Source organism: Gopherus evgoodei, chromosome 1 (genome assembly GCF_007399415.2).
Source record: "Gopherus evgoodei ecotype Sinaloan lineage chromosome 1, rGopEvg1_v1.p, whole genome shotgun sequence".
In the NCBI taxonomy this organism is placed as follows: Eukaryota; Metazoa; Chordata; order Testudines; family Testudinidae; genus Gopherus; species Gopherus evgoodei.
This window is the reverse complement of record NC_044322.1, coordinates 338,684,225-338,709,883: the sequence shown is the minus strand read 5'-3', so window position 1 is coordinate 338,709,883 and position 25,659 is coordinate 338,684,225. Positions and strand designations below refer to the sequence as shown.

General features: G+C 39.5%; 2 protein-coding genes across 2 annotated transcripts in view; one reads left to right on the top strand and one right to left on the bottom strand.

Moving 5' to 3' along the window:
* The window catches only part of DLD (dihydrolipoamide dehydrogenase), a 28,243-nt gene extending 10,334 nt beyond the window's left edge, over nucleotides 1-17,909 (top strand). The window contains exons 4-14 of the mRNA XM_030541323.1: nucleotides 1,811-1,879; nucleotides 5,958-6,027; nucleotides 6,464-6,564; nucleotides 6,947-7,090; nucleotides 7,305-7,406; nucleotides 9,840-10,030; nucleotides 11,785-11,955; nucleotides 12,555-12,744; nucleotides 14,239-14,376; nucleotides 15,195-15,284; nucleotides 15,426-17,909. Of these exons, the coding sequence (XP_030397183.1) occupies nucleotides 1,811-1,879; nucleotides 5,958-6,027; nucleotides 6,464-6,564; nucleotides 6,947-7,090; nucleotides 7,305-7,406; nucleotides 9,840-10,030; nucleotides 11,785-11,955; nucleotides 12,555-12,744; nucleotides 14,239-14,376; nucleotides 15,195-15,284; nucleotides 15,426-15,491 (1,332 nt within the window). The 3' untranslated portion in view covers nucleotides 15,492-17,909. The remainder of the gene's footprint in view (nucleotides 1-1,810; nucleotides 1,880-5,957; nucleotides 6,028-6,463; nucleotides 6,565-6,946; nucleotides 7,091-7,304; nucleotides 7,407-9,839; nucleotides 10,031-11,784; nucleotides 11,956-12,554; nucleotides 12,745-14,238; nucleotides 14,377-15,194; nucleotides 15,285-15,425) is intronic.
* A 1,802-nt stretch (nucleotides 17,910-19,711) lies between these two features.
* The window catches only part of LAMB1 (laminin subunit beta 1), a 73,666-nt gene continuing 67,718 nt past the window's right edge, over nucleotides 19,712-25,659 (bottom strand). The window contains exons 31-33 of the mRNA XM_030540039.1: nucleotides 23,405-23,581; nucleotides 21,061-21,220; nucleotides 19,712-20,033 (exon numbers count right to left, since the gene is read on the bottom strand). Coding sequence (XP_030395899.1) covers nucleotides 19,897-20,033; nucleotides 21,061-21,220; nucleotides 23,405-23,581 — 474 coding nt within the window. The 3' untranslated portion in view covers nucleotides 19,712-19,896. The remainder of the gene's footprint in view (nucleotides 20,034-21,060; nucleotides 21,221-23,404; nucleotides 23,582-25,659) is intronic.

Below are 25,659 nucleotides of genomic sequence, written 5' to 3'. Positions count from 1 at the left end.
ACTTAGAAAAATGGCTCGCTGGATGAGATAGTCTGCACACGAGATAAAGGCAGGAGGTGCCAGAAGGGAGCTAGTAGCTCCTTAAGGCGGCAGTCAGAAAGATGTTGGATTGCCCCTCCTGCATTCATGTGCTTGAAGGGCGATTGGAAGAATCTGTGCTCAATGCAAGAAATTCTGGCCTTGACAATGGCGCTTCATGCTCTGGCACGGCCATCACTGGTTCTTATCAAAGCACTTATGCCATTGCCTAGTGAATTCCAGTTAGCTGACTAAGGGCTTGTTGACAGTTAGGATGATGAGAGCTGCTGTTTGGATTCAGATGAGACAGAAAAGTCATCTGATACCGAATACATCACTGTGGAGAAGCACTAAGACTGTGAGTCTGGAAGGGACAATCCTGCCTTTCCTCAATCCTTGCAGAAACTGTTCAAGACAGCTACTTCTAACTGAAGCTGGTCACGGAATCTACAAGGACTATATCTTAGAGGTATCTTGGCCTGGAAGCCCTATGCAAAAGGGTTACCATGCATTTGTATCCTGTTTTGGACCAGCCTATGAATAATGCGGGGCTGAATGTAGCTGCTGTGGTCTTGAAGGCAGCTGAATAAAAGTTTTAGCTTCAAAACGTAGCTTCATTAAGTCCCTGTTCTGGGCTTTCCAGCAGCTCTTCAACATCAGGTTGGTTCAGGAGTGGTTTTGGTCTTCACACCCAAAATGGAAAAGATCAATCCGTGATTATGCTATTATATAGGAAGGGAAAGGGGCTTAAACTTAAACGTTGTTTTAGCAGTTTTAATGCTAACGTCTCATTTGCTTTGGCAGAAAATGAGCAATTTAAGGAAATGGTTAAAGCGCTTCACCCGGATATTCTCCTCCAGACAAAGTTAAACTTACAGCTCCCAAAATGAGGGACTCCCATGTTGAACCCTGTGCACTCCAGAACTTGTTTGCAAGGAGGCAAGGCCAAGATTTCTTGTTTCCAAGAAAAGTTTTGTTTTCTTTCCAGGTATCCCTTCTTTGTTAGCCAATTTTTGCACAGGATGTTGTTCCTGACTGATGCCTTTCTGGAGACTTGTATGTTGTCTGATGGATTTTGAAAAGAGAGATCTTTTCTATCCATCCTTTCTTCCTCCCTGTTTAAACAGTGGGCATTGGCCTTGTTATTGCTGCTCAGAGCAGATTTATTTACATTTTTCTTCTGAGATATCCCTAGAACTTCTTTCTCTTGAAGTGAGAATCCCACAAGGTGGCGGTATTTTTACAGAGAGAAACATTACTTGCCTTGTAATTGTTTCTCTCAAGGTAGAAAGATCATTTGACAAGATTTACTCACCAATCCATTCCCCTCGGTGTTAAAGGTTCTCTTTTTACTTGTCTTTCCCTATTTCATCTTGTTTTTCATTATTCTGAGGCATTTTTTGATCCTATGTCAATTTAATTCAAGGCAGTCATCTTTCAGAGAGCTTCAACTCCTGCTCAATTGAAAGAACTTATTGAAATACTTGAAGGGGGAGGGCAGTGTTTATACTTCTTTACAAGTATGAATGGTGACAGTGGGTTACCCTGCTGTCCTTGCTCAAAAAGTATTTGTTTTAAAAAAATAGAAAGAGAGAGTGAAGAGCTAGGGGAGTTCAAAAAAATCTCCAGCTAAACCCAGGAATGAGAATTCTGCACAATATTTTGTGAGAAGTAGAATTACAGGATGAGTAATTTTCCTTTGTCATTGGTATTCACTGAGATTTTCAAATCTGCTTTTAGGAAATAAAAATGTACTATGGCTCTAAAAGGGTTTTCTCCTCTTCTATTCCAGACTGTGTGTGTGGAGAAAAATGAAACGCTGGGTGGAACCTGTTTGAATGTTGGCTGTATTCCTTCCAAGGCAAGTGTGCATTTATCTCTAATTGGTATCATGTTTTCACTGTGGATAATGGCGATGCAGTGTGAAGAGATCCTCAGATGTTGTAAATTGTCACAGTTCCATTGACTAGAATGGAAAAAAAAGGGGAATGGATAGCAACACAAGGAAAGAGAAACAGATTTATTTCAGAGTGCCAATGAGCTGACAAGATTATGGTGTTAACCAACTAAACACAGTCTAGTCTCTTATACTAGAAACACTGTGATTACCAACAATGAGTCCTGTGGCACCTTAAAGACTAACAGATGTATTGGAGCATAAGCTTTCGTGGGTGAATACCCACTTCGTCAGACGCGCATCTGATGAAGTGAATATTCACCCACGAAGGTTTATGCTTCAATACATCTGTTAGTCTTTAAGGTGCCACAGGACTCATTGTTGCTTTTTACAATTCCAGACTAACACGGCTACCCCTCTTATACTTCACACTGTGATTACTGCAGATGATCAATTCTTTAAACCTCTAGCATAAGTGAGCTTATTCTGAAAGGGCTTGCAGCATTAAGTCAAAGATGGTCATAATGCTGTTTCTGCATTTACAAATGAGTGAGCCATTTATGGTTCATAGTCATTTAGTGTCTATTTTCAGGTTGTTGTTGGCTGTGGCAATGGTCACCTTGAGATGTTCTTGGAAAGGAAAACTCCCATTTCAGATGATTTGCTATTGGGATACTGCAGCTAATATTGCCCCATGTCTGTTGTAATGTATTTACAAATATTTTATATAGATTTACAAACTAACTTGTCTGTTGCCTTTTCTGTTGTGAAAAAAATTGTTTTCCTGTCATCTGATAACATATTTTGCCACATTGGTAACTATTTCTGTTTTCTCATTCTGACTTCTTTGTCTGCTTAAAAAAGGAAAAAACATCATTACAAGCCTCCCATCTGAACCAGTCTTTCAAAGCCCACTTGGTTGGGAGGAATATCTCTGGGGTTTGTTTTGTTTTTTTTGATGGAATTTAAACCCAAGGTCTTAAGCACATCCAGTCATTAAATATCCCTATTTCATTCCTGGTGTCAATAGTAGTGTTTTGGACAAATTTCCAATCTGGGTTTTACTTACTTAAATTCCCCTTGAAGTTTCAGTTGAACACAATAATCTTTGCTCCCGATTTAAGCTATGGTGCAGAAATGTTGCTCTGTGCTGTTGTTTCAGTGGCGAATGAAGTGATCCCTGTATAGAATTTATCTTTTTAAGTTTCTAAAGCACTTAGATAGCCTTCAAGATGAGAGGCTTTGGGAGCAGCACATAATGCAAGATATATTTTATCTGTCACTTGGGAGCTATAGTTAGGGCTCTGGGTCGGTCACAGATTCTGTGACTTCATAAAACCTCCATGACTTCTGCAGTAGCCAGTGTGGCTGACCCGCAGGCCGCCTGAGCAGCTGGCCCCGGGGACGATCACACTGGCCGCTGCTGGAGTTGCTCAGCAGCCAGCCACACTAGCCCTTCTCTGGCTGCCCAAGCAGCAGCCAATGTAGCTGGCCTCGGGAACTGCCTGAGCAGCGGTCCCAGGGGTGGCCAGAGCAGCAGCTGTGTTTCGTCCACCCGCTCCCCCTCGCCCCCCAAGCAGTCGCTGGAACAGCAGTGGACCCTCCACAGCTTTCCCCTCCCCAGTGATGGCCAGAGCAGCAGCAGGTCCCTGGGGCTGCTCTCCACCCTCCCCACCCAGAGCAGCCGCTGGCCCCCCTGGGGCTTCCCCCTGCCTCTCCCTGTGCTCCCCTCCCCCCCCCCCCCCCGAGATTCAATCAGGGTTATTTATGATGCAAGTCATGACCAGGTCATGGTCCATGATTTTTTTGTTTCTTGCCTGTGACCTGTCCATGACTTTTTCTAAAAGTATCCGTGATTAAATCGTAGCTTTAGCTATAGTTATATGGTTAGCTCTGTGATTGCCACCTAACTTCTCCACTTACAAAAATAGGGTAAGAATTGTGAAGTGGGATTTATGCCCTGCTCCTAGGTCTTCTCCTGAGGCTATTTATCACTGCCCTGTGTAATAGGGAGTGCTGAATAGGAAGTATACTGAATCCAAACTACCAGATTGACCGCAACACTCAGAACATGTGCAATATTTTTCATTACAAATTGCGCTCACAGCATGCAAGTGAATAACATAACAGACATAATGATAAACTGTCTCTCACTATTTCAAATTCAAGTTTTTACTAAATCTCCATGGTAATGCCTTCATAGCAAGAGATCCATTAATATCTAAACAAAAGTTTGCACTGCTTTGTGATACTTAGCTTCTGAGCAAACAGGTACATAGAAGGGCTCAGTGCATTTAAAGTTTAGTAGAAAAAGAATTCTAATATAAATACTGGCACATCTGTTTTTTAATTTTGTAAGTCAGCTGAGCATTCTTCATAACAGTCTCTAATAAAGGTAATAGCTTAACTCTATACAGTGTAGTGAAAACCTTTCCAGGCATCTGTTGCAAATCAGGTTTAGCGGTGAATAGTATTGGGAAATGACCTTGAGGATCTGATTAAGGAGCTTTCACTCTTTTATGTCTTGAATTTATCCTCATTTAAGGTTTTTTATGTACATGCTGTTTGAACCTCACAGGCTAAACTTAGATGTCATCCACAGTTTATTTTTGAACAAGGAGAAAAAAGGTCTGTTAATAAAAGGAGAGAATAGTCCGTACTCATTAAGGCAATAGTAAGTTATTAAGTTCTCTGCCAAAATCCAATCACAGTAAAAGTGTTGGTGTGTGTTTGTTCATGGCTTATCTAACATAAACATTTTTTCCTTTCTAATTGCTGAAGACTTACACAGTGGTGATGATGACCGGAGAGTAATTTCTAAGTAGTCACAAATTAAAAAAACAGTTTGATAAAAATGTTCGTTTTGCACATTGATGCTGCTTACATTTATCTGGTTCACAAAAACAAACCTGATTGTCTCAGCCTGACACACTGTAGTTTTACGCAGAAAATATATATACTGTATTATCGTAAATATAAATTATGTATTTTTGAGGTTCATTTGCAGCCTCCCATAGTCCTAGTTTTCTAGACTCTGGCATTCTGCAGATTTTTGCTCCTTTGCCCTGTTGCAGATTCACTGAAGTACAAACACGTCATCCTCATGCATCTCCTCTGGCTCTCCACTTCAGAATACAGTTTAGAATTGTCCTTGTTACAGCAGAACCTCAGAGTTATGAACATCAGAGTTGTGAACTGACCAGTCAACCACACACTTCATTTGGAACCAGAGTATGCCATGAGGCAGCAGGAGAGACGAAAAAAAAAGAGGCAAATACTGTGTTAAATGTAAACTACTAAAAAAAAAAAGGAAAGCAGCATTTTTCTTCTGCATAGTAATGTTTCAAAGCTGTACTAAATCAATGTTCAGTTGTACATTTTTAAAAGAACCACCATAATGTTTTGTTCAGGGTTTCGAACAACCTCCATTACCGAGGAGTTTGTAACTCTGAAGTAGTATTGTATCAGAAGGACAAATATAACTTATTTTTTGAACTAGGTCTGTTTCCTGCTCCTCCTCAAGGTTTTCCTACATCCTCATGTTCCCTCAGATGTGATATTACGTGGTAGGGCAGAGAACACGACAATTTTCCTCTGCAGCTCTGTGTCTCTGGAACATGCTAATTGTGTCTGTCTTGAAGCTCCATATTATTGTAATTCTCAGTGATAATCGACTGGGCCAAATTCATGCCTGCTTTAACTCTGTTAAAGTCAGCAGAATTAAATGAGGCTTGAATTTGGCTTTTCTTTCTCTCGTTTAATTGTCTTAATTTTGCTCTCTATCTGCTTGCAGTTTAACTTTGTAACTGTGTTTAATGCCGAAAAATTTTGGAAAATGGCTTATATAAAATATACCACATAAAATGAAATTGTGTCCTTTGAATAAAGGTTTCATAGTGATAATGGTGAAAGTTTTATTGAAAACTAGCACTAAAATAATTTCTGCTGATGTTGGAATGAACAGTGATCTCAGCTGCTTGAAAGTTTTTAACATGATATTCCCTGATTCCATACTAATGAATTCTTTTTGTCTGTGTGATAGGCTTTGCTGAACAACTCACATCTGTATCATTTGGCCCATGGAAAGGATTTTGCTAGTAGAGGAATTGAAAGTGAGTATGCAGTACAAGTTAGTGGCACTGCAAACAAGTGTGGTTTCGTGCAGTGTCTTTTAAATATGCAAATCTTTGACTACTTTAACTGCTTGAATCGGTAGTAAGAAAACTTAGCAGGTTTTCCAAAATCAACTGAAATGTTAGAGACTTGTTTCTATTCTTTGAAATCAGCTTCTTGGATAATTGTGACTTAGGATGTTTCATTTATTGCTGCAACAAAATAGAAATGGCCTCTAGCCATATTTGAAAAATATAAGGGTTTTTTTTGTATTTTGATGGCTGAATGCTGTCTTTAGCCCAGTTAGTGGGTGTCATTCCGCACATCTTACTGTGACATACAGAACTTATTTGTTTTCAGATAACTTTTGAGTTAAGAGATGGGTAAAGACACTGAAATATAAGGGAAAAGTAAAGCTGTATTAAAAAATTATAGTTACAGGAATCCACTTGAATTTAGAGAAGATGATGGAGCAGAAAAGTGGTGCAGTGAAGTCTTTGACAGGTGGAATTGCCCATTTGTTTAAACAGAACAAGGTTAGTTTGGGCTGTTTGTCTGTCATATTATTTTTCTGGGTAAATTTCTCCTTTTCTATTAAATCTGCTTTTCACCTCAGAGATTAATTAGAATGGGTAATGAATGATCAGCAATGATGGAGTTTAACCGCTTCACTTTTTGGAAGACTTGATTATCTGCAGTTCACTATTTTTATATTTAGAGTTATTTTTTCCTTTTCTTAAAAGAAGGGTGTCGCATTATTCTCCAGTTTGTAATGTAGTGATATCAAGGTTAGTTTGTCAGTGGAGAATTCATGCTTCATCAGAGAGATATTGAGATTCAAGTTATTTTGGTTGTAAAATATTTATGTATTAATTTAAATTGTGAAAGTTTGTATTTTCTGTATTCTCATTTGTAAAGGTCGTACATGTGCCTGGATTTGGAAAAATAACTGGCAAAAACCAAGTCACAGTATCCAAAGAGGATGGTAGCACTCAGGTTATCAATACAAAGAATATCCTCATAGCCACGGGTTCAGAAGTTTCTCCGTTCCCTGGAATTACGGTATAATTTAAATAGTGACCTTTAATGGTACAGTGTTTTTCATTGTTGTGTTATTACTGGTTGTCATTATTGAGTAACAATTTTCTGTAGCTTATTAGTTATTGCTGTGAGATAGCTACTTTAGACAGTTGGAATTTTTTATGTAGTATACAGAAATTCTGTGTAAACGTCCTTTTTGAGGAGGTAAAAAGCTTTCTCCTTTGTTCATTATTAGATTGATGAAGACACAATTGTATCATCAACTGGTGCACTATCCCTGAAACAAGTCCCTGAAAAGATGGTTGTAATTGGTGCAGGAGTCATTGGTGTGGAGTTGGTAAGAGGCTTATTCATACAACTTATGCTTCTCGTAGATAAAGAAACAGAATATAACCATTTGACACAGAATTGCAAATATTAATCTGTACATTGTGTTAGTATTTAATAGGGGATGATATGGCTGAGGGAATTTTTAATGTGTGAGAGAGAGAGAGAGCATTTCCTCTCCAAGTCACTGGTTAGATCATCCCACATTGGCAGTGTGCAAGAGTTGTGATCTGATGGCTGGCTGATAGTCTATATGAAAAGCCAGGTTGTAGTTTAGTTCTCAGAGGACAAGTGTCCACATTATTAAAACTACTGTAACTTATTGGCAGTCTCAGCAGAGAGTTGAAGGATTGAATGAGCATAAAGGGTGAAGTACATTCTTGCTTCTAAAGCCCTCCCAGTTCAGTGTTATGGGGAAGCTTGCACTGCAGTTGCCCCTGCTGAACCTGCTCTGTACATTAATAGAGAACTTTCACTCTAAAGGGCTGTCATTTTAGCACCTTTAGAAGCATAAACACACTTGCAGCATTTAACATCAGGAAATCTTGTTGATAGGATGTTTATCATCGCTAATAACCAATGGAGTAACATTTTGGGATTGAAAGAGGCCATGCAGCACTTCTAGGTCTGTCCCCTTTCTCTCCCTGTACCCTGCCCATCCCCACATAGATCTAATATTTTAAAAATGCATTCTTTGGCCTTACAAAGCTATCTTGAAAATTTGGTCAGACCATGCCATGGCCAACCCAGGCACAAAATCTGCTCACCAGCCTTTTACCTTGATTTTAATGGGGAAAAACAGCAATATTTTACTTTCTCTCTGAAGTGTATGGGTGTAAGTAGGGGAGACTTGTTTAGGACAAGTAGATTTTTGCAAGGGTGGTGATGATGATGATAGCTCTTGCTTTTGCAATTGCTTATGCACTTTTTGGGGCAGTAACTTGGACAGTGAGTTCTCTTAAGTAAAATTAAAGCTATCTGGCATTGTTTTGATAGGTGTCTATATACAACATTTAATTCTATTGCCAAGGCAACTAGTGAGCTAAGTAGCGTGCACAGCTAGTCTGCATGGAAATGAGCTTATGTTATTGTATGTCCTCCCTTTGCCATTCCTGTTCCCTAACTTTTTGCAGGTTTGTTTCATACACCGTTTCATCTTATTGATCTAGACTAGGGATCTCAAAGTCAAATCACCATGAGGGCCACACGAGGACTAGTACATTGGCCCGAGGGCCGCATCACTGAAACCTTTCCATACAACGATACAAAAATATAGTCAAAAATGAAAAAAAATGAAGAGTAATATAGTGTGCTATTGAAAGTCAATGTATTAACTTTTTAAAAACTGTAATGCGAAGAGGGGTTTTAGTAAAATATAAACACCTATAACTATTCCTTATGTGGTCAGTAATGCTGATAATTATCTACACTTTCAGTCTATCAACATAGCTGTAATGGCAGGAACTTTTTAACGTAACTATTCATACAAAATACTTTGTCAAGTATCAGAGGGTAGCCGTGTTAGTCTGGATCTGTAAAAGCAGCAAAGAATCCTGTGGCACCTTATAGACTAACAGACGTTTTGGAGCATGAGCTTTCGTGGGTGAATACCCACTTCCTCAGATGCATCTGAGGAAGTGGGTATTCACCCACGAAAGCTCATGCTCCAAAACGTCTGTTAGTCTATAAGGTGCCACAGGATTCTTTGCTGCTTTTACAAAATACTTTGCCACTTTTAACAAACATTCTTCCCAACTACTCACAGCAAAGAATCATACATGCTGAACTTCATACCTTAGACTGCTTGTCTTGTCCATGAGGCCCTGCCTCTTCCCACCCATTCCAACTCCTTCCCCAAATCCTCGCCCCGGCCCTATCTCTTCTCCATCTCCTCTCCTGAGCGTGCCATGTCCCTACTCCTCGCCCCTCCCACCTTCCACCTGGAAAGTCCTAAGTGCCACCAAACAGCTGTTTGGCAGCAGGAAGTACTGGGAGGTAGGCAGAGGAGTGGGGACGTGACGTGCTGGAAGAGGAGGGGAGCTTGGCTGCCAGTGGAGTCGGCGTCTATGGCGGGCTGCAGGAAATAACTCCAGCCCATGGCCGCATGTTTGAGACCCTGACCTAGACTATAAGATCTTTGGGATAAGGATTGACTTTTTATTACAAATTTGTACAGCACCTAGCACCACAAGGTCACAGTCCATGTGACTGTAATACATGTAAACAATGTAATACATACGTATTCCCAGGTGGAATTATGGGCGCACATCATGTTTATCACCATTGTAGTGCCCCAGTGAAGGCCTTGTTATGGTATGCATTGCCCTATTTTGAAGAACTTAAATCTAAGCAGTAAATATTAAATCATGGAAGATTGCAGTTTCTCTTTCAAAGGTGTTTTTATTTTTAAAAACAAAATAATGGTTTGTTGTATTGACTGCAGGGTTCAGTTTGGCAGCGTCTTGGTGCAGATGTGACAGCTGTTGAGTTCTTGGGCCATGTTGGTGGAACGGGTATTGATATGGAGACCTCTAAAAACTTTCAGCGCATCCTTCAGAAACAAGGACTCAAATTTAAACTAAATACCAAGGTTACTGGTGCCACCAAGAGGCCAGATGGAAAGATTGATGTTTCGTAAGTGCTTAACACGTGAAATACAGGACTGATACATCCTTCCTTACCGGAAATCTAACTAAAAGTACAGATATAATTTACTGTATAAATAAAAGTACAAACAGTGACAGTGGGACATGAATCCAAACATCAACTAAATTCAAAGCTAAGTCTGGTTTAAACTGTACTCCTAACTTATTCAGTTGTTACAGTGAACACAAGGATATAAAATATTTTTTTCTAACTCCAGTATTTGTCTTAATACCAGATGGGGTGAATGGAGGATGCAATTTCAGTCACTACTGAATACCTTACAGTTTGGAAGTTTAAATTAGGCCCTTATTTCCCTGATCCTACAGCACCTTTGTGGGCAAGACTCCCATTGACTTCAGTCTGAAGAGTTGCCAGGGTAAAGACATGGTGTCTTAGTGAAGTTAATAGCAGAAACAAAATCAAAACCTCACCTTTATTGGAAAACGTTCCCTCTGATACAGCATCAAAATCAGTATTTTTATTCTTCAGCGGATGCATCTCCATGAATCCATTAATTCTTGACTCTTTGGTAACTGGTGTTGAGGTAAGGGTCATTTTGTCCATTATAAATTTTCTGGAGGCAAGGAGAGAAATCCAGAATAGAAGGTAGTAAACTCTCCAGTAATGTATTTTCATAACCAAACTAAAAACCCACGGATCGGATTTCTAATAGAAATGCTGATATGAAAACATACAGAACAGATACTTTGTGAAAAAAACCACACTTTGATGCTTTACCTGTATTTTCAGATTGTTTTCTCCCTGTATGGTGTTAGCAACCAAGGAACCTTAACATGAAATATGAATTTTAATGTCTTCAGAACTTATTTGCTTCTGTGCCATCTAGAAGTTAAAATTTTGTCTCACAATATAACTCTTACTACATAATTTTCCACTGCAAGCACTAGTGATTTTTCAAATGACTATGAATTCAGGTGTGGGAAGGAACATAAGGAGTAAAGTCTTTTTTAAATTGAAAAGTAGTATTGGTTTATTAATGAACAAGAAAAACGAACAGTTACATTGACTGTACACAGAAATTACACTTTGTACACTTATCCATAACAAACAGAGAAATAAAACAGCATACCCTTGTCCTTAGCTCGGAGAGGAAGAACTGACCACATGAAAGGAAATGACCTGCTGAGCATGGTTAACCACAGAAACACTCAGATATTGGGGTGATGGGAGCAGCTTATGGACCTAAATAAAATAGTATAACTCAATATATTAGCAATGCTTCATAGATTTCTGATATAGATGAACTCTGAAAAGATCTTGAGATCCCTGCCATCTGCAACTGTGAGTCACTGCAAGAGGGTGATTTCAAGCATTTCCACAATGCTCTCTAACTTCAGAGGTACAATGCTGTGGCTATTGTTTCAGTATTTGTAGTATAAAAACAGAGAATCTAGGATAAAATATTACTCAAGTAATTGTGTAAATTTATGAAACTCATAGTTTATGCTTTAGTTTAGTATATCACTTAATTGTAACAAGAGATTGTAGTATGAGGTGAACTTAAACCGCAAGTCCCATTTTGATATTCTTAAGCATACTATAGTTTGAAATAGTTTCTTGCATTTTATTGAGACCTTTCAATGCCCGTTCCTCTTCACTGGTATCTCTGTATTGATTAGTCAAAGAAGTTACCAGGTCTCAGTGATATTTAACATCTTCATGTTTTCTTGTAAGTGGTATCTGTTGAGAGTTGCTTTTTTTTTTTCCCTCCTATCTTTCAGTATTGAAGCAGCTGCTGATGGAAAGACAGAAGTAATCACCTGTGATGTATTACTCGTTTGCATTGGTCGACGTCCTTTTACTCAGAACCTAGGGCTGGAAGATATTGGAATTGAACTTGATAACAAGGGTAGAATCCCCATCAATACCCGATTCCAAACCAAAATTCCGAAGTAAGCAAGATGTTTAAAACAATTTTTGTTAGCTTCCAAATAGTCACATTATACTTCACGTATTCCTAGCAAAGATAACAGGGTTTTTATTTAGAATTAGAGATCTTTATTAAGAAAGAAAAAAGTTCATTACTCTACAAAAATACTCCTTTTTGTTTTTAATAGTAGCTGATGATAGTTTAACTTGTCTAAGGAAAGGAAAATTCAAATTTACACTTCCAAATAAATTGCTACTGCCTATGGCGTTTTAGAAGCACAAAGGAGGCAGAGCAGTATACAGGATGTGGCCTTTAGTTTTCTCTCGAGTTAAATCAGGTCACATGAAAAGTAAGCATTTAATAAATTACAGTAAAGTTTATAAAGTTATTTGAAAAAATATAACTAGCGCTAATCTATAGAAAATAGCTCTTCAGATCAAATTGGAGGGCTAACCTAGCAAATTAAGTACAGAAGCAGTACACATTTGGCAATTATTTTCATCTGTTTTTGTTAGACTTTCTATTTACAAACATGTTTAAAGTACATTTATCATATATCTAAAATTCTCCACATGTACTTTTTAAACAGCCATGTTTTGCTCTTTTTCATTTGTCTCATAGCATCTATGCTATTGGTGATGTAGTTGCTGGGCCGATGCTGGCTCACAAAGCTGAGGATGAAGGCATTATCTGCGCTGAGGGGATAGCTGGAGGTGCAGTTCACATTGACTATAACTGTGTGCCCTCAGTGATTTATACACATCCTGAAGTTGCCTGGGTTGGCAAATCAGAGGAACAGTTGAAAGAGGAGGTACTGTCTGGTTTCTCTTTGGACCATATTACTTTAGGGTCTTGGATAAGTTAAAGTAAATGCATTTATGGGTTGTGGCTGCTCTGAATCACCATAGATGTGTGTGCCAAGAACAATGTCATGTATTCACTCTGTCAGTGCTCTGATTTAATAAGGCTGGTATCTCAGCATCAAACAGGGTTGAGTCATTGTGAAAGTTCACCCATTAGCAATGTGTATCGAATAGCTGTTGTTTGGTGATGATATTCATCTCTCCCTGTTGCCAACGTTGTGTAAAGCAGATGCAATTCATAACCCAGGGGAAAACTCTTCACAGTTTATAACAAGCTTTTAGTCTGAAATGACCTCTTTTTGTGGCTTAGTTTTATCACGAGTGTTTGGGGAGCTATGTGCTATTATTGAGCAGTGCATTCAGCAGGCATGTAAACTGCAACTGCATGCTGTGGTTCAAAGCACGCTATGCCTAGCATACTGAGTCTGTACCTGCACAGTCATTGAATGTCTGAAAAGCATATATTAGGGGAAGAGTCTGCAAGTACATACTGTAGTTAGTGTACAGATGAGGTCTTAGTGCCATCAGAATGGGATCTGCTGCAGACCTGGTCTTGAAAAGCCACTACTCCTGCTGGAAGTGGGAGTACAGCTGGCCCTGTGAATAGGGCACCAGGGATAGTAAATAGTGCCACACCAAAATATGTCCTCTTGCAGTCTCACTGTTGCTTTCCAAGCACAGCTTCTCTGCCCCCGGGCAGGACTGGCTTTGTTTGGAACCGTAAATGTAAAAAATGTCTTGTCTGGCTGGGAATGCCAGATTGTGGAGGTGAGTTGGTTGGTTTTGTTTTTTGATAAATTGGCATCTGTATAACACGTCTTTGCAGTAAGAAAATACTTGATTTGAAATCATCACCTGTTCTAATTATTTACATTTGAATTCGTGGTTTCTCTTTAATGATTTTTCCAAACATGAAGCAACAATTTAAGAGCTCTAAACTGGTCTCTTGTGAAAGGTAATTTAAATGGTGCTGAATGTCTTTAGTTCATGTCCAAAGTAAGATGGAGCAGTTACACCTTTACAATTCATGCTAATGAACTACTATTCTTGAGTCATGTTTTATCTAATACTGGTAACAGATGTTAAACATTTGTGAGTGTTTTATGAATGGAGAGCAATGCAAATAGTACAATGTAATAATTGTCAGTCAGGTGGGAGCTAACCAAGGGTTTAGATTAGTCAAATAGGTCATCTAAGCTACAGTTTCAAGTGAAAAATGAAGTATACCTGAATTTATGAACGTGTATGAATATAATTTATGCTGAGTATATTAGATGGTAAGCACCTTGGAGCAGGAACTGTCTTCTGTGTATTTGAACAGCGTCTGCACAATACAACCTTCACCCACTCCTGCAATATACACATTCACTAGTCCTTTGTGCACTATTTGTTTCTGCAGTACACTGTGTGAATTGTCAGTGACCCATACCTATATTCTGTAGGGGACAGAATACAAAGTTGGAAAGTTTCCTTTTGCTGCTAACAGCCGAGCTAAGACTAATGCTGACACAGATGGCATGGTGAAGATACTGAGTCACAAAACAACAGACAGGATGCTGGGTGCTCACATTCTAGGCGCAGTGAGTATGATTAAAAATGGGAACCTCTTTCCCAATTTCTTGGCTCCAATGGTGATAACTAATAAATTAAGAATTGTGTTTTTGTATATCTGAAAAATGTAAATCTTCTACTTACCAGATTTTGAGAGGCAGAAGTGTCCTTCCCAAAAAAACCAAAACAAACCACAAATCAGGCCAAGCTTTGAGTCTCTTGAAGTCACTGTATTAGTATTTATTTTACATACTTTATTAACTCTGAATTAGACCTCATCATTTTCTGACCAAGAAAGGGTGGATGCCACTTTTTTTGGGGTTAATCAGGTCTTCTCCTTGAGTCTCCAGGAGGGGGCAGTACAGAACAATGTGAAGTGTTGAGCCATGCCATGGAAACTGAGCTAGCATGTCAAACAATAATAACTAAGAAAAGCATGGGTCAGAATGACATTTTTTTTGCCTTCCTGGCAATTTGTATACAATTAGGGTATTGTTTACCACTGCCATCAATATCAAGAGCGAGTTTTTGGTTGTATGTATGCTTGCATTCTGTCATTTACTCTGGTGTGAATTATTATAGCAGTATAGAACAGTGCAACTGTTGTGTATTTTTATCCTTTCTCAACTATACTGTGTATGTATGACAGGTATGGATAGAGTCATTGACTAAATTAACCAGATGCTAATACTTAGCACTGCTGAATCTGACTAGTTTTTTAGCAAAAGACAAAGCCTACAGGCAAGCTGGCTGGTTCATAGCCAGCTAGTAAGTTAGAAAAGCTTGTGCATAGTTTACATGTCTTTGCAATTGTACAGTTTGCACTAATTATACATGTTACTTACAGGGTGCTGGGGAGATGGTTAATGAAGCTGCTCTCGCTATGGAATATGGAGCATCATGTGAAGATGTAGCCAGAGTTTGCCACGCCCATCCAGTAAGTTGGCATTAAGTAATTTATCATTCTGTAATTTTTTTCTTCATGTTTGGCATATAGCATATACAATTACATAGGAGTTAAAAACTTGTCCCTTCATTCTGTTCTAATGACTTTTACCTTTGTTTTTGCTTCCTGCAGACTGTCTCAGAAGCCTTCAGGGAAGCAAACCTAGCAGCATCTTTCGGCAAAGCTATCAACTTCTAAAATGCAAGCACAATCGTTTGTACATATATAGCACATTTCTTCTGAAAATGGACTGTTGGCTTTTGCAGAAGACTGGGTCTCTGAGTATTTCTAGAACTGAATTAAGTGAATTTCTTTTGTTTAAACATCAAATATTTAAAGACACAGGGTTTGGAACAAGTGGAATTATCCAGTCGCTGTATATTAATACACTTAGAAACGTGTTTGTGCATCATGGGTATTTCAGAAACAAGCTTAAGAGATAACAATTAAAAACCAGAACACATTTCACTTTTGCACAGCATAATGAGGAACGCCGGCCACAGCCCATGGCTAATACCGTCCTGGTATCTGCTTTATTCTTATTTGAAATATTGATATTCCAGTGGAATGCTGGCACTTCAGAATGCCGCTGTCACCTGGGTGCAAAGATGTTGTGGCATTCTTTTATGTGAAATCTTTCACTATATATTAACTTTTTTTTTTTCTTTCCTGAAATGCAGTAACCAAACCTATTGGTTACTTTGATCTAGTAGAGTTGGGATTATTTGGATGAGGCTGTTTACTGCAGGTGAATTGAATCTTATCTTTATTTGTAGAAAGCTAGTCTGGCAGTGTTGGTACCCTTTATCTCCATGCATCATGTTTTCATATTGAAAACATGTCTATAAAATTCTACTTTAACTTGCAAAAAAAATCAAGCGTTTATGGAGAAATGAAAATTCAGTGGAGGAAAATTAACTGAATGTTATTGCCACATAATCGTATCAGTCTTCTCATTTCTAAGGAATTTTCATCGTTCAGAGATGGTTAAAATTATCCTGAAGTGCTTTAAAAACATAAGTTTGTGGAAGGCTAAGCAACATTAGATCTGAGTGCAATGGCACCCTGGGCAAAGATGGGGTTAGGCACCTTTCTGCACTTTCCAAACATACTGGCTGCAGCGGTGCCATGTCAGTTCCACAGCAGATTCTAGGGTGCTTGTTTCCCTTCTTTTTATTTCTGTTTTGTCTGTTCTCGCCTCTACTATTTAATATGTTTTCCTGCAGCAGGAATGTTTCATATTTTGGCTGGGGATTTCAAGTATTTGTAGGTGGCTTGACAGAGAGCTTGATATAGAAGGGTTAGTTCTGCAGCTAACTCCATGCACTCCTTATCGCGGTTCCCTCAGCTCGTCTGCACTGAGGATTTTCTGCAATTCTTCTACCATTGCTCTAGTACAGATTCTGCTTCACTGGTGCAAGTGCAGACCGGCTGTTGGTGTTTTTACCACTAGGTCATCAGAACTGGTCTAGAGCTGCACTGCTGAGCTCCAGAATTTCTGGAGACCCATGTAATGCCTGTGCCTGTCTGTCCCTGAAACCAGCCAAGTTCTTGTGTGCAAGTGATAGGTAACTGCTGGGTATGAATGCACAAATGGATAAGACAGTTAGTCTGTCACTGTGGACTGCTGCAGTTCGCACAATGATTGTGTGAGGGGAAACTGCCCAAGGGGAGCAACTTGTTTGTTTTCCTTGTGGGCTTCATTTACTGGGCTCTTGTTTTGTCCTGTTTCCCCAAAGCATAAATTTGATAGGTCTTGGTGTCAGATGCAGTCATTGCTTCTAAACCCTAATGGGAGGGAACATGCTCAATTGATGCTTTAAAAGAAAAAAAAAAAAGTTGCACAAGATCTGGTCAACTTTGTGTTTGCATGATGAGACTTTTGGTAGTTGTATCCTCCGGCTACTGAACTCTGTATTGATCTGTTCTCTATTTTGAGTAATGGAACTATGATCAGCATTTGGCTACTCAGTATTTTTAGGAAACTAAATAATAGCAAAACTCTGAAATTAATATGCTTTTCTGTCTCTTCTGACTTGTCTTCAGTATATGTGGAGGTGGATTGAGGCCAGCACCCTCTTTTGAGCCTGTCTCAGTGTTCTGAGCTGGCTGAATGCACCCATGAGTTGGTGAGAGAGCCGGAATAAACATGGGCTTACGTGGTAGTGATAGCAAGGAGTTCCCCAAGGGAAGCAAAGATGAAGTGTGTTTTGTGAAACGGGAGGAGAGCTCTGGGACACCTGGAATGGGAAAAAAAGCCTTACATTTTAGTGGATCCAGGACATATTTACTTCTAATCCACCTCTGCCTTTTGGATAAATTCGTTGGAGTCGTCCCCTGGCATATTGTAAGCTTTCTATATGTCCCTTCTGCGGAATACCTGCTCTCTACTTACTAGGGCTGGCCAAAACAATGGGAAACTTTTTCACATCTTGTGAAAAAAAAATTTTTAAGTGCTTTATGCCTGTTTGAACATCAGGGTGAATTTTTTTCACAAATTTCATCTTGTTTTTGTCAAAACAAAACTTCAGAAATTGACTAGCTCTACTACTTACTAATGTGTTTGGAGGCCTGGTTCTCCCTAACCTCTCTAAATAAATAAAATTCAAGCCCTCACATCTTGTTAATGTATCATTCTTCTGTCTCCATAATTCTCCCCCAACTACTCATACAAAAGAATATTTGTAAAGGGTAGAGAAGTAAAATAAGGATACTAAGAACCACATTGTTGGGAGCATACAGACCTGCTGTCAGTTACTCCTTTAACTGTTCTAACAAATGCTTGATGTTGGCAAGAAATTAAACACAATGTGAGAACTTGATACATATTCCCCCCCCCCCAAAAAAAAAAAAAACTTGCAGATAAATTGGATACTTATAGCAATGTAAAGTGGGAATAGAGATTGGGGTAAAAATTGTTAGCTGAACTTATTTTTCCTGTCAAAAATATTTGTTTCAGTGCTTTACAATGGAGATCAAGTCTCATTCTGATTTTCACCAACATTAGTCAAAGTATAAGTGAGTGAAGCATAGTTATGTCTGGACTACCGAAATATGCAGTGCATGTAGTTACATGTTTTGGAAAGTCTTAGTAGGAGCTGGCTGCTATATAGCCATGTACTTGAACATTTTTCAAATATGTAACAGTTTTAAACAAACTGAAGCCTAGGGGAAAATATATGACTGGCAGTACATTTTAATAGACTTCCTTAAACTCATGTATGTAGTGATGTGGGTTCCAGGATATGAGAGAGAGATTTCTTTGTAAGCTCAAAAGCTTTTCTCCCCACAAGAGAAGCTGGTCCAGTAAAGGATATTCCGTCGCCCAGCTTGTCTTGCTAAATTCATGCTGCAGTCAAAGATACTGGCTAACATGGTTGAAGACCACATTGACTGCTGCAGTTATTCTGCAAACATTTTCACATGACTGAAGCAGGAGATTTTTGTATACAGTTCTAATACTCATCTCTGTCTTTCAATCTTTATACCTGTACAATGCAGGCTACCAGTGTTGGTTTGTGTGCATTAGTCTTTAGACATCGTGGGCTCTGCCCTCTATTGCAGAGAAAACCAAGATGTGCTACAACTAGCCTCTGTACAAAGGCAAATGGACAAATTCATTTAAAAGATGGTGAAGCCATTCACATGATTTAGCATCTTTTTTGATAAAGTTTTGGTCCCAAAAGCTCATCTTGTCCTGTGTTCTTTATGAATAAGAGGTTGGACACTGGTGCTAGAAATCCAAACTGCTCTCAATACTACACCCACATGAGAAACACTGTTTGTGAACAAGGATGTGAAACTTGTGTGTCAAAACTACCAGCTAATTTGTATTTAAATGAACATCCTGTAGAAAGTAAGTATTCAAATGGAAATGCTGACTAGTAAAACAACTCCCCAACTCCCAGGCAGGAACACTAGTTCTTCACTCTAAAGGCTGGTCTACACTACCCTCCTAAATCAATCTAAATTACACAACTTCAGTTACATGAATAACATAATTGAAGTCGACTGAGTTAGATCCACTACAAGGTGCTGTGTTGACAGGAGAGCATCTGTCATCTTCCCTTACACTTCTCAGGGAGGTGGAGTACACAAATAGATGGGAGAGTGCTCTCCCATTGATTTAGCATGTCTTCACCAGACCCTCTAAACTGACACTCGCATCGATTGCAGCAGTGCAAATCTACTGGTAAGTGTAGACATGCCCAAAATGTTTTGTCACCCTTCTGTATTTCACAGAAAATGGAACCGCCTTAGTCAAAATTAACTTGTTAAAAGCCCACCTTTTGGAGCTAAGATTTTATTAGAATAGTACTCTATTTGGGTTAAACAAGATTTGCATAAGCTGAAGAAATAATTGATTTACTATTCCAGCTAGTAACAATGAAGTTAATGAATCATACTAGATACATACAGTGGTACAAAAGTACTGTTTTTATTTTCAACATAAAAAAAATTACTCTTTGGTTTTGTAACTTTAAAAAGTGAGAAACCTGTCAAGGTTACCAGGTCTTAGCGTGATGTCAATGAGAACTAGTTTAATCAAACTTAATACTTTTAAGCCCATCCAGGATACACTGGGTCCAGACTGTTTTCCAAGTTACAAGCAGGTGCTGTATACTGCAACTTTCTGGCTGATTGCCTGTAAGAGGGAGCGCACTGTTTCTTCTAGCTCCACCAACTGTTTGGCCTTGTCTTCCAAGACTTTTTGATTGTTCTCATATGTGCTTTCCAAATCTACAGGGAGAAGGGAGAAAAACTAACAGATGACTTATCAGCTGTTTTTTGGGCAGTAAAATCATATCCCTATTTAAAGTATTAATTTATATCTTTGAGCTAGAAAGCTTGAGATCAGATTATACAAATCTGGGCATGACAACTTGTCTCAATACTGTGGAAACAGTGGGAAGTACCGATAAATGAAAACATACAACTGTGTCCTTTAATTCATGTTGTAAAAATGGCTTAGGGATTCTACACAGACTTGAAAGGACATTAGTGTGTGTGTTGGCTCAGTTATGGTCAGACTATGCAGTGAACCGTTGCAAATAAGGGATTGATGTAAGGAAGAATGGCTGGGGGTGAGTACAGCTTCCCCATGTCTGGTAAAAGCAGACAAAACTCCCGTTCCACCCTGGTTGGTAAGGTGAGAGTTCCCTCTCCTGTTTTAATGTGCAGCACTAAATGGGGAATTCTTAGAACTGTTCTGTTGGAGTTAACTTCAATTTTCAAAAAGCAACTCTGCCAGTATCACTTTGGGTTATGATCATGACAGGTCTTACTAGAATAACAGTGCTTGGATGGGAGATATCCAAGACTAAGGTGTGACAGGAAATCACTACTTTTAGTCTTTCAAGGTGCCATGGCACTTTAATCTGAGTAGGCTAATATGTCGTTAGGATAAATTATGTTCTTAATCCTCCCAGCTGAAGTTTCAATTGGATACGATTTTCATTTTCTTTCCTAAAGAGTTGTACAATGTTATGTGCTGTTGATCAGCGACTGCGTTTCTCCCAAGAAGTGGTTGCACCACACCAGTGGGTGAATTGATCTCTGTAAGCGTGTACAAGGATGTTTGGATCATTAGAAAAGTGTTCCATATACTGTGTACATAAGTGTGTGAACCTCCAGCAATTAATGTAATTGGTTAGGAAATAAAATGAACTGTTAATGTTCAGCAGCTGGAGAAAGCACAGTTCATTCTGCAACATGAAACATTACTTCAAAATCTGAAAGGAAAACCTTCTCATGCAGGCAATCTTACCTTTGAGCAGCTGGAGTTTGCTGTTTGCTTGAGCTAACAAGGATTTAGCTTCATTCTGCAGCATTCCAGCTTTCTTCCTGGCATCAGCAGACTCTTCTGTTTTTTTGGCAATTAGGTTTTCAACTGTTTTATATTTGGCATGCAGTTCACTGTCAAGCACCTGCAGTTTCAGATTCACAACACAAGGTGGGGTTAGTGTTCAGAATACTGCAAAGCAAATGCCTGTTTCACCACTTGAACAGATGGTCTTGAAACTTCTGCTGCTTCAGTGAAACAGACATTACCAGTGAGGATGTAGGAATGATTGATTTGACAGCACAGACTGTGTTCTAGTATCATTGCAGCGTTTGGCTCAGTTGTCTCAACATTCAGCTTTTGCTTTAGTTACTCTGCCCCCCTCCCCCCCAAATATTAGCACTCTCATTCATGTTTAATGCCTGCTAATAGCAGATGCTTCTGGTGATCACCCACCCTTTCTAGTTATGTGGCTGGTCTGTTTCAATATCTAAACTTTCATACATTGTACAGGATTCAGCCACAGAATTTGTGACTGGTGAGAGCAAATCCTGCATAGCCTTCCAATATAAGGGTGACTAACAGGCATTGCTTCTGGAAGTGCAGATTCAGTACAGAAGTGACCATGGCATTGCTCCTATTGTTGACTATTGTCAAACAGATGGAGTTGAAAATAGGGCAGCTTGTTACTTAAAGTACTACACCTCTACCCCATTATAACACTGTCCTCGGGAGCCAAAAAAAATCTTACCACGTTATCAGTGAAACTGCATTATACTGAGCTTGCTTTGATCTGCCGGAGTGCGCAGCCCTGCCTCCCTGGAGCATTGCTCTACCACGTTATAGCTGAATTTGTGTTATATCGGGGTAGAGGTGTGTATAATCTTCAACTATCATGAACAGCTCTGGAATTGGTGGTTATCTCACCTATAGTGACTCATGAAGTCACAAGCACTTCCCAGATGTTACAGAAAACACAAGGTTAGTGTCTCAGCTCCACTTCACTTTTTTGCAGAGCAGAAATCTCCTGCAAGTCTCCAAATATCCCTGGCAGGGAGGAGATCCCATCAGGTGTAGAGCTGGCAAAGTCAGCTCCTACATCTCCCTCCATGCAATCCCTGGCCAGGACAAGTGTTGGGACAGGTAGTGGATGCACCAGACAATCTTGTCTGTAGATTAGAATCCTGAAAACTCACCAGCAGTATGAGCAGCATGAAATGTGCCATCTACAGCATGGGTAGGATCTGGGAAAATTGTCACTACTACAGCAAGGTGCCTGACAACATCTGTTACCACTCTTTTTTCTGTCTTTCCTCCTCCCATGCTAGATAATCAGACTCTTGTACTTGTTATTAAGCAGCATTTTAGAGGCACCTTGTTTAAAACTAAGCGGTGCTTAAAGGTTAATTCCAATATCTTCACTCCCTTGGGAAAGGGAAGGCTCCTTTGAGACAGATGACTGTATTGTGGACAATAGATTGGAGCAGTGAGACATCCTTTGATACAGAACTTTTGTTTTCAATTGTCTGAAGGCTGAAGTAAATCAGAATCGTTCTGAAAAAGGTATTGACTTTGGGAGAGACTCCATATAGACATGGCTTAGAAAGACACTGCTATGCTCGCAGAATATTTGACACTTCAGAAAACTGCTTACCAAACACTAACTAGAGGAGCAGGCTGGCAGGTGTTACATTGAGAGATGGAATCTTTTCTCCAGTGACTGAAGCAGTGGGGGAATTCCCTTCAAAGTGCCAAATTACAAGTACCTTGTTTGACAGCTGAATAATGTATTGTACACACAGTGACCTCATTCATAGACCAAGGCACTTCACAGAAGGTAAGAAAACTATTTAAATCCAGTTTAGAGATGGTGAAATTGAGGCACAGGGAAGTGTTGCCCAAGGTAAAGGTCAGTGACAGTTGAGAGTAGAAGTGAGATTTACCTATTTGTAACCCTACACTTAAATACATCAGAATATGGAGATCGCTCACCTCTCCACAACTGACAGCTTTCTGCTCATCTAGGAACTGGAAGTTGGCAGGCTTTTTCTGCCATGTAGGTTGGGGCCAAACCAAGTACAAATTAATGTATTGGCAAATGGACCCAGCATTACCTTACTAATAAATGAATTGGAAGCAACAGATCTGACCTAGTTCACTGAACAATGCCAGTAATATTCCTGGGCAGCTAACTCACTGACGCCTGATGCTTACTAAGCAGGACAAGATTATGGCTAAAGCTGGCAGTAGCACTGAAATGCGTTTGTACCGAATATAGTTCCCAGGGATTGTGTTTTTGAGGAAGTCAGCTGGCAGGTAGGCGTCTCACCTCTTTAACTTCTTCGGCATTTTGTTTCACAGTAGCAATGGTTTCTTCAATCTCTTCCACATTCTCTGAATTTGTAGCAGCCTTTTGTTTAAGACCTTCCACACTCTTCTCTAACTCAGTAAGACGTAGGGTAGCATTGTTTAAGGTTTCTTCAGATGCTGCATTTTCAGATTCAATCTAACCAGGAATGAAAGAACAGTTTAAATAATCCCCCAACAAATGTATGTATTGATATTTGAAATCAGCTTTTTGGAGAAAAAGTCTTGACCAACTATTTAAAACGTCAAGTATCAGAGGGGTAGCCGTGTTAGTCTGGATCTGTAAAAGCAGCAAAGAATCCTGTGGCACCTTATAGACTAACAGACATTTTGGAGCATGAGCTTTCGTGGGTGAATACCTACTTCTTCAGATGCATGACCACAGGATTCTTTGCTGCTTTTATTTAAAACGTCAAGTATCAGAGGAGTAGCTGTGTTTGCTGCTTTTACAGATCCAGACTAAGAGTCCTGTGGTACCTTATAGACTAACAGACATATTGGAGCATGAGCTTTCGTGGGTGAATAGGATATTGAAGTGGGTATTCACCCACGAAAGCTCATGCTCCAATACGTCTGTTAGTCTATAAGGTGCCACAGGACTCTCTGCTATCTAAAATGTCTGTTTCCAAAGTCTATCCTCAAACTGGCATTGTGCAACTCCGAAATATCAGCCAAAATACTATGAAATGACATGAGGGTTTTAAGAGTACGAATTACAATGTACAATTCAAGTGAAGAAAGAGGGGAATCAATTTTGAAAGTGAACTAGGTTGTATGTCATTAAAAGCATACCTTATGAAATGGAGAGAAATAACCCTTCATTCCTTGTACAACCCAAGCTGCCTGAAATCACTGACTTTTGAGTGTCTAAGAATGCAAGACTGGAGCTATAATGTGTTTGTAATTGGTAAGGATAGAGTTCCACTAACTTCTGAGAGCATTCCTGCTGCACATCTGCTACTCCAAAGTGGGGGAGGAGATGCATCTCAGTGTAAGACGTCGCCAAGACATCTGTAGTCTTTGGCTTCAATTAATTGTAAACTCACATGAAATACATGGGATTTCAACAAGCATTTACACATGTTAGGAATCATTCAGCTTCCAGGGCAAAAAAATTCCAGATTTGAAAACGTGAAAGGCATTAGTCAAACCAACAGCTCAGCTAGATCCATTACTGTTCATTTAAATGGAAAGAAAGCACTGCTGTGTTATTTACCCTTTCAGCAATGGATAAAGAAGGGCTGGGTAGCTTAGGAATCTAATAAACTGAATATTGACACTATCAAATTTTAGTATCAGAGGGTAGCCGTGTTAGTCTGGATCTGTAAAAGCAGCAAAGAATCCTGTGGCACCTTATAGACTAACAGACGTTTTGGAGCATGAGCTTTCGTGGGTGAATACCCACTTCCTCAGATGCATGTAATGGAAATATCCAGGGGCAGGTATATATATGTGTGCTAGCAAGCAAGCTAGAGATAACGAGGTCAGTTCAATCAGGGAGGATGAGACCCTGTTCTAGGAGTTGAGGTGTGAAAACCAAGAGAGGAGAAACTGGTTCTGTAATTGGCAAGCCATTCACAGTCTTTGTTCAATCCTGAGCTGATGGTGTCAAAATTTGCAGATGAACTGAAGCTCAGCAGTTTCTCTTTGAAGTCTGGTCCTGAAGTTTTTTTGCTGCAGGATGGCCACCTTAAGGTCTGCTATAGTGTGGCCAGGGAGGTTGAAGCGCTCTCCTACAGGTTTTTGTATATTGCCATTCCTAATGTCTGATTTGTGTCCATTAAATTCATCCTGGTGTAAATTTTTATTCATACCAAAATGAAACATTTCTAATGTCACACATTATATTGTTACTTCTGCTCTACAGCAAAAGTGCAAAAGATGTTAAAGTCACTGCAGCTATTGTGAAAGAAGCACTGGAAGAAGCTGAAAAGGCCCAAAATGCAGCCGGAAAGGCCATCAAACAAGCTGAAGAAGACATTAGAGGAACGCAGGACCTACTTACACAAATCAGACATTAGGAATGGCAATATACAAAAACCTGTAGGAGAGCACTTCAACCTCCCTGGCCACACTATAGCAGACCTTAAGGTGGCCATCCTGCAGCAAAAAAACTTCAGGACCAGACTTCAAAGAGAAACTGCTGAGCTTCAGTTCATCTGCAAATTTGACACCATCAGCTCAGGATTGAACAAAGACTGTGAATGGCTTGCCAAT